This window comes from Apium graveolens, chromosome 6, assembly GCF_009905375.1.
Source record: "Apium graveolens cultivar Ventura chromosome 6, ASM990537v1, whole genome shotgun sequence".
NCBI classification, from domain to species: Eukaryota; Viridiplantae; Streptophyta; class Magnoliopsida; order Apiales; family Apiaceae; genus Apium; species Apium graveolens.
The window spans coordinates 303,943,668-303,953,307 of record NC_133652.1 but is presented as its reverse complement, the minus strand read 5'-3'; the positions used below and the strand labels follow the sequence as shown (position 1 = coordinate 303,953,307).

General features: G+C 38.0%; 1 protein-coding gene across 1 annotated transcript; it reads right to left on the bottom strand.

Annotated features, from left to right (window-relative positions):
* Positions 1–8,751: 8,751 nt before the first annotated feature.
* Positions 8,752–9,261, bottom strand: LOC141666358 (uncharacterized). Its single transcript, XM_074472347.1, has one exon. The coding sequence runs from the start codon at positions 9,259–9,261 to the stop codon at positions 8,752–8,754; it is 510 nt and encodes a 169-aa protein (XP_074328448.1).
* Positions 9,262–9,640: the final 379 nt, after the last annotated feature.

The following is a 9,640-nucleotide window of genomic DNA, read 5'->3' as shown; positions in this document are numbered from 1 at the left end:
TAAACATATTTATAAAATAATATGTTTTATCAATTTTATCCAAATATATATAGTGTACTTACTATATCTTATTTCTTTAATCCTGCAATAAAGTATATAAATAATATTATTAATCACGAATATGTAAAAATATATGTGTTTAAAGTATTATTTATATTTCTAGTAAATGTAAATTCATAAATATATAATAAAATATATTATAATAATCATATTTTAACTAGGGTTTTTCGGACTTCTAATCGGACTAGGTCGGGCCGAAGCCCAGGTTTTTAATCGGGTCAGGCCGGACTTTACCTAAAAATATAGGGCCCGGTCAGTGTTTTGATCGAGCCGGGCTTGACCGGGATTTGACCGGATCGGGTTGGGCCAAATTTTCGGGCTTACACTTTTTGTGTTTCTCTACAATGTAATATATCTTTCAGTTCGTGACAGCTTGCTGTCATACCGATAAAAGCAGGGGATACTTTGGTGATAACTCCATTTTGATCTATTAAATTTATTTGGATTTTGTCAGTATAGATTTTATCAGATATCATAAAGATAATAATTTTATGATATCTTAAAATATCTACCATGAATCTTAATAAAATCCAAATAAATTTAAAAGATACGATGAATATAGCACTGGTATGTACTACGCTGCTATTTTATAAATACTGTGAAGGTTTTATCGGTTTTCTCAAATCTCGAACGAAGTATAATCTTGTACCTACTTGTTAAAATTTATCTTCGTTTTATCATGTTCTCGTTTTCATTTTCGCTTCTCTTTTCATTTTCTTGTTTTTCATCGTTTCTGCAAATATTTAGTCAAATTAATCTGAATTGACATTTCAGTTTCCGAGCACTTTATTACATTCTCGTTCTCAAACCCTATTTCAAATATATTATTATACTATATTTAATTAATTTTTAATTTCCAAATACTCATCGCCGACGGGTCCCGTCGGACCAACCAAAACGGTCCCGTCATATCCCACCCCAAAATAGTAAAACAATTCATCACATACCATCCATAAACACCCTCACCCAGGTACGGGTTATGTCTAGATCTCGTTTTCATTTTCATTTTTCGTTTTGCCTTTCTTTGTTTTGAAAGTTTTTGTTTTCATTTTCGTTTTTGTTTCTCTTTTCGTTTTCAAATCCGTCGCCATTTCTACAAATGTTCAATCAAAATATATTAAATTGATTTTCATTTTCCGAGTAATTCATTCCATTTACAACAATTTTTCAAAATTTAAATTTCAAATTTTCGAGTACTCATCGTCAACAGGTCCCGTCGCACTACCAAACCGGTCCCGCCGTGTCCCACCCCAAAATAGTAAAACTAATCTCACCCCATCCATAACCACCAACATCCAACGGTCACACACACCCCAAAACCATCAGCTTAACAAACTAACCTCACTTAACCAACACCACTCTTACATCTCTCCTCATTTCTAGAGAGAGAAACACAAATTCACCATGCATCCCTACAATCACAACCCCGGGTCGGACTCTCTCCAGTATCTCCAAGTGGCCGAGAATCTCTTAAAAACCCGCGATTTAGTCGGAGCCAAATCCTTCGCTTTAAAAGCCCAAGAATCCGACCCGAATTCAGAACAAGCAATCCAGATCTTAGCAATTGTGGACACATTAATTGCGGGAGATAAACAAGTATCGGGTAATAATTTGGATTGGTACTCCATTTTGCAACTCGCTCGGCGAACTCATGACTCGGAACTCGTTGCCTCGCAGTATAGACGACTCAGTAAATTGTTGAACCCGAATCGGAACCGGTATGCGTATGCTGAACATGCGTATAAGCTCTTGACGGAGGCGTGGATGGTGTTGACGAATCCTTCGAGGAAGTTTCAGTTTGATAATGAGTTTGGGAATAGTAATGCTACTCATTTTAATTTTATTCAGGCGAGTTTCGAGAGCGCGGAAATGCAGCAGAGGAATCAGTTAGCTGGTGGGAGTAGTGGTCTTTTCGAGGGCACGGAAATGCAGCAGAATAAGGTAATTGGTGGGAGTAGCGGGAGTAGTGGTCTTTTCGAGGGCACGGGAATGCAGCAGGGAAGGAATAAGGTAATTGGTGGGAGTAGCGGGAGTAGTGGTCTTTTCGAGGGCACGGAAATGCAGCAGGGAAGGAATAAGGCAATTGGTGGAAGTACTGGGAGTAGTGGTCTTTTCGAGGGCACGGAAATGCAGCAGGGAAGGAATAAGGCAATTGGTGGGAGCACGGTAATGCAGCAGGGAAGGAATAAGGTAATTGGTGGGACTAGTGGTCTTTTCGAGGGCACGGAAATGCAGCAGGGGAAAATGCAGCAGGGAAGGAGTAAGGTAATTGGTGGGAGTAGTGGTCATTTCGAGGGTTTGGGAATGCAGCAAGTACAGAAAGAGGTAATTGGGGGGAGTACTGGTCAGGGTACGGAAATGCAGCAGAGGGGTAAGGAAATTGGGGGGAGTAGTGGAGTGCATTTTGATTTTATGCAGGAAGGGAGTGGGGGAGAGTTGAATTTGTCGTCTCCGATGCAATTTATTCAGCAGCAGCAGCAAGCTTTGCAGTTTTTTGGTGAGGACGAAAGGCAGCAAGATGGAGCGATTTTGACTGGCCAATTGCATTGGTCGAATCAGGGGAAGCAGGCGTTGGTTAGGCCTCAACCGCAGCAACAGTTGGTTAGGCCTCAACCGCAGCAGCCTATATTGAGGCCTCATTCACAGCAGGCTTGGTCTCAGCAGCTGGAGCTTCAGGCTCATATATTACAGACACAGCCACATCAGCCCACACATCGGGCTCAATCACAGTCGCAGCTGAACAAGCCTCAGCCTGAGTCCCGAGAACAGCCAATGCAACCTTCACATTGGGCTCAGCACGTGCCTCAGCAGCTTCCCCCTCTGTCAGAGCCTCAGACTCAATCTTGGATGCAACAAGCTTTGCCTAGGCCTCATATACGACAATCTTCAATTGAGCCTCGGCCTTCCCAGAAGTTCCAAGAAGAGGTGCCTCGGGCTCTTTCTAAGCCCCGAGAACAGCCACAACAGCCTTTGCATTCATCTCAGCCGGTGCCTCAGATTCCCCCTTCCTCGCACCCACCTTTGATGCAAGAGCCATTTCCTATTCCTCGGAGGAAAACACCTTTACCTGAGCCTCAGTCACAGCCAGAGAAGACTCTACCTGAGTCCGGAGAAAGGGTGAATACTGGTGAGCACTTTAACTTCGGAGAAAATGCTGATAATCATGACGATAATGTTAATGTGGAGGAACCTGCTAGTTTTTGGACCGCGTGTCCATATTGCTTTCATATGTATGAATATGCTGGTATCTATGTTGATTGTACACTCCTGTGCCAAAATTGTAGAAAAGCATTTCATGCTGCCAAGCTTGAAGCCCCGCCAGTTGTTTCTGACGGGGAAGATGCTTATTTATGCTGTTGGGGATATTTCCCAATTGGGGTTTCATTGTCTGAATTAGAGAAACGTAAAGCAGATGCTTCGAACTGGCAACCATTCTCAAAGATGTATGCTGTTCCTCGAGGAGTTAATGCCTTTCCTTTTCCTCAAGGGGGTACTGAGTTTGCTTTTCCCCAGGGGGGTAATACTAGAAAGCCGAAGAAACCAAGGAACTCAGGTCCTTGGATCTATTTTGCTGATGATGAGGAGTATATTTTTGAAGACATACCATCGAATGATGATGATGATAATGACTGGGGTTCTGCTCGAAAGAAAAAGAAAACTAGGAGGTCTACAAGGAAGGCTTCAACAGCTAAAAAGGTTAAGCAACAGCAAGCGTTGGCAGAAATGGTTCAAGACAGCAATACAGGGAATTTGGATAGTGGAGTTGTTGCACAAGATGGATCGGTTGTTAATCATTTAGATAGTGGAGTTGTTGCACAAGATGGATCGGTTATTAGTCTGCCTGATGCTGCAGTATCGATTGTGCCTGAAGCAGCAGTACCTAACGGGCCAGTGCCTAATGCTGCAATGGACGATGCTGAGATGAAAGTTGGTGAAACTAGTGAGAAAAGGGTGTCTTCTTCTCTCAGAAAGCAACCGAGCAGAGCTGCAAAAGATTTGGTGATGATGGATGGAGTAGAAGGACTAGAGGGACAGAGTGTTGGTGTGCCCGATGTGGCAGAACCTGATGTGTCAGTATCCGCGGCAGCACCTATTGTGGCGATAGAGGGAAGTAGTAAAAGAAAGGCGGCTGTTCCCACAAGAAAGCAACCCGGAAGGGTTGCGAAGGACATGGGAAGCTAGATTTTACAAGGTTGAAGGGCGAGGGCCTGCTTGCGGAACTACTGGAGGGAGCAAATGAGTAGGTTGAGCTTGAAGGGCCTGCTGGTAAGCACATTTTTGGTGTAGTACTAGTTGCTATGTATTCCGCAACAGTTTTTGCTGATGGTTATTGTAGTGTAGCGTAATATATGTAGCAGTAGTGCTGTATTCATCTCGATCCTGTTTCAAGTAGGCTTATCCTCCCCTTGTAATACCTGAGAAGACTGGTTTGTAGAACCTTTTTTTTGTCTTTCATGTGACAGATCTCTGATCTCTGTTGAACTTTATATATCCATGTTTAGACAAAGCTTCAATTGTCTTTTTGATTGTGACCTTGTTGGCCTGTGAATTTGTGTTTGTTGATCATGATAAGTTAAGCTTGCAAGAGGATGTATTTATAGCAGATTTTCAAGGATTAATTCATAGAATTTTAAAGATTTTCGTTGATTTTGACGGAGTTGATTGGAAAATCTTGCAGAATCTTGATAATTTTTTGAGTTTTTTTAGAAACTTTCAAAATCTTTAGAGATTTCGAAAAATTAAAAAAATACTAGCAAATTCATCAGAATCTACAACATTTTGAAATAGAAAAAAACATCCACGAAACTTTTCGAATACAATCGGATTTTGATGGATTTTTAAAAGTCTAAATTGAATATCACCAGATTTTAATAAATTTTTTAAAATCTGAATTGAATACATTCAGATTTTAAAAATATTTTTCAAATATCTACTGAATGTCATCAGATTTTAAAATATTTTTAAAATCCAAATTGAATATCTCGTAATTTTAAGAATTCAACCAAATTCTTTAAAATCTTGACCGAATACAATCTTCTAAATAATCCTTTAGTTGCTTGCTACTGTATTTCTCTCTAAGACTTTGTTTGCCATGAACACTTCTCTATAGGAACCAAAGTTGATTTAAATAATTCACTAATTCATGGTCAAACAAAATAAATCGATAGGATTATTGTAAATATATGACGGAACAGTGTCCATTTAATATAATTATTTTATGACCGAATAGAGGATTGTCACTTAAAATTGAAGAATCATTTTGGATTTAATTTTGATATTGTATCATTTTCTAAAAATGAATTCCAAATCAGAGGATTGTCAAACAAAATTGAAAAATCATTTTGAATCCAATTTTGATATTGTATCATTTTCTAAAAAGGAATTCCAAATTAAACAAAAAAAATTTTACTAAGTCTTTTCATTAATCTTTGCCTTATCAATAATGATGAAATCTCTGTGCATAAAAATTAACACCAATAAAAAAGGACCCACGAACAAAAGTGCATATTATTTAGTAATACATAATAAAAATTAGGGTTGAGCAGAAATTCGAAAAAATCCAAATCCGAATCCGAAACCGAAACCGCAAAATTAAAAATCGAACCTGAAACCGATTATACGGGTTCGGTTATAGGTGAAAACCGAACCGAGAAAACCCGATCCGAACCGATAATTTAAAATAAATAAATAAACAATATATATATATATATATATATGTTTTAAAAATTAATAAATATAAACAATTTTTAACAGAAGTTAAACATAGTTATAAATTAGGGGATTGGGCTGGAGTTAGAATGGGATTGGGCTTCTGGGCTTCATTCATCTCAGTCGACACTCGACAGATTCATCTCCTCTTTTAGTTTTACGACCTCCAGAGTCCAGACCTAGCTGCTAATCACCCATTAATCTTCGATTTAAAAGGGTAGGATTATTCGACTCGACCTAACTGCTAATCAGAGAGAGCAAGAAGATTCAGTTTCAATTGGATTTGTTGAGCTCTGATGGAACCATCCGAGTCCGAGATAAATCTAACTCAGCCGCAAGAAGAAGTACCTCGGGTTGGGGCCGGGTCTGCGAAGGCTCAACACCAACACCAAACAAATGATATGCTATGTAAACTACAATTCATAATATTCTATGTACTTGCTAGTTCTCTAAATTTTAGATATATATTTCTTTGTTTGTAGATACATGTGAACTTAGAAGATGAAGAAGTAAAATATGATGATAAAAAAGATGAAACTTGTGAAGGTAAAAAGATTTCAGTTGTATGGGATTATTTTGATAAAATTAAAGGTCTTCCGGTTGGTAAAGAGAAAGCTAAGTGTCGATGATATCGTGTAACAATTGGATGTTATTCACGAAATGGGACATCGGCAATGTTGAGTCATTTGAAAACTGTATAGGCCAGCCCCTGTTTTTGCTATATTCTCGTTTCAAAGTTTATGAAATTTTCATTATTTTTATGAACTTAGATTGTTGTAATTTATTATGACTTTGTAAGAAACAAATGTACTTTGTATTTGTACTTTGAATGTTTAAAAATTTTGTTACTCTAGTTATTTTGCTAATTTTATTGGACGCAGTTTTATAACCGAATCCGATCCGATAAAAATCGAACCGAGGTTTTTAAAACCGAAACCGAACCGGTGGTATCGGTTGCGGATGCGGTTTTAAATTTTAAAAACCGAGGGTATGTGTTTTCGGTTTCGGTTTTATCCAAAACCCGCCTCGATCCGCCCCGCGCTCTCCCCTAATAAAAATGCATATAATTTAGTGCAGCATACGAGCACGCACTAAGAGCATCAGCAGCGCATATATAATTTGCATGGCCGAGTTACACTATTGTTGGGCCCCCATACATGACAACAAGGCAATAGTTGTGCATCTACCATTCTTGGCCAAGGAAGTCCAATGGAAATGGCCAGTTTTTTTACTTTTTCTATGTCCCACAATTTCATTACCATTTTCTTTTTTTTAACCTCATGTTCATTTACCTTTACGTATAATTAGATTACACTATTTCGGTTATAAATTATTTAAAACTAATAAAATATGATTTAATTTAACTTACATAAAATTGAAGATTTTTTAATAAACTCAAATAAATGACATAACATTAAGGGAAAAAAATGTTACAAGAACAACATAATTATAACTAAAAACATAAAATTCAAATAATTTAAAGGGAATCGTGGAATTGTGAGATGTGCTCCATCAAGTCAGCCTGCAATTGACGATACTTTTGTCGATCACGAATCTGGGTAGTTCTTTGGATATAGTTTCATACGGAACAAAAGGCTCATCGCCTCAATTTGGTAGGGTATTCCATTTGTTGTGTCATCGTAAGATGGTAGCAGACCAAATGGAGTAGCATATGTGTCTCTTTCATCCTCGACAATCATATTATGTAGTATAATACATGCTCTCATTATTCTAGCGAAATCTCCTTTATCCCAGAATCGTGCAGGGCCACGTATAATTGCAAAACGAGACTGCAATACACCAAATGCTCGTTCAACATCTTTTTGCTGACCTTCTTGATATTTGGAAAATAACTTCCTCTTCTCACCTTGTGGACGTGGAATTGTTTTGACAAATGTATCACATTCTGGATATATTCCATCAGCTAAATAGTATCCTAAATTATAGTTGTTACTATTCAACGTATAATTTACCTCAGGGGCACGACCTTCAAGCACTTCATCAAATAATGGTGATCGGTCTAAAACATTTATGTCATTGTTAGACCCAGCAACTCCAAAAAATGCATGCCATATCCATAAATCAGAAGAGGCGACGGCTTCAAGTAAGAGCATTGGAACCCCTTTGTGACCACTCATAAACATCCCCTTCCATGCTTTAGGATAATTTTTCCATTGCCAATGCATACAATCAATAGTACCCATCATATCGGGAAAGCAACGGGCCTCTCCCATCTCTAATAAACGTTGAACATCATTTGAATTTGGTTTTCGCAAGTATTCATTTTCAAACACCAAAATAACATCAGTGACAAATTTTTTCAAGCATTCAATGGCAGTTGACTCACCTATACGAACATAGTCATCGACAGCATCAGCAGTGACTCCATTTGCCAACATACGCATGACGGCAGTGCATTTTTGTAGAGGTGATAAACCTTTTCTTCCCAATACATCAATCCTTTGTTGGAAAATATGGATCGAAATTTGAGAGCGCATCAACAATGTGAAGAAATACATGTCTCCCCATTCGAAACCTTCTACGAAATGTTTCCGGAGTATACACTGGATTTTCTGCAAAATAATCTTTCACTAGACGTTCATGGCCTGCTTCACGGTCTCTGTATATCGTTCTACGAGGTGTTGATGTAGAACCTTCCCTGTGAAGTTTGTTGAAAAGATGAAGTCGATATTTCTCGTATTCATCATCGTCTTCAGTGAACATCTCCTTAACAAACTCTCTGTATATATATCAAAATGATTTGTCATATCTGATATTTTGCTGATAACAAGATATGTAAAAGACATCTCTATAGTGATGATCTTATATAGAGTCTAAAATGAATTTATTCTACTGACCTTCAAACAAGAACAACATTACAACGGCTAGTTGACAACAACTAAAATTCAAACACTACAAGCCAAACAATACAAACCAAATACTAAAATCCACACACTACAAGCCAAAAACTACAATCAAATACTAATAGGTTTTATTGGCTCTTTTCCTTCGTATTTCATCAACCATCTCCGTGTGCACTTCACGCTGAGCTTCGGTCATTAAACTTGTGTCTGCCTTAATGATGTTAGCTTCTATCTCCCTTTCCTTATTTGCCATCTCTTTTTCATGGTTTTTATTAAATTCTTCCAAAAGAGCTAACCTCCTACATTGAACGGATGTCATTTCTTCATAGCGTGCAGCATCCACATCCATGACTTTCTTCTTTCCCTTTCCTTTCCTCTTGGCTGCTTTTGCACCTTTTGGACGAACCAGAGATTCCACAATATTATCGTCATTTGGTGTTTCATTGTTAGCTGATGACGAATAAGCTCCAGAATCACTTAATTTAGTTCTCTTTGTACTCCCACTATTTGTTGTCGGAGGTCTCCATTTTGGTTGCCTCCGAAGCTCACTCCAATACTTATCAAAGTTACATTTCTTGCCATAACGAGTTTTATGTTCAACATGAGCTTCCTCTATTATATTGTCCATGTTTGAGCCACTTCCAATCTTTTTTTATGCTTGCTCGAAACATGCTCCATATTTTAGAGCCTCTTCATTTATTCGTAGCCATCTTTTTTTATAGCCATAGCGCCTCTTTTGATAAGACCAGGATTGTTTTCTTCACAATATTGATGAATCCGTTCCCAAAAGGTTTCACCATTTTGATCGGTACCAATTAGTGGATCAATTGAGGCGTTCAACCAAGCACTAATTAAAAACTTATCTTCTTCACATTTCCATTGAACACCACTTTCTCGTATCTTTTCAACTTCAACGATATTATCGTTTAAATCGATGACTTCTCTACTATTAAAACCAGAAAATTGTGAATGTGGAGAATCTTGAACATTAATTGGTGTCTGATCGT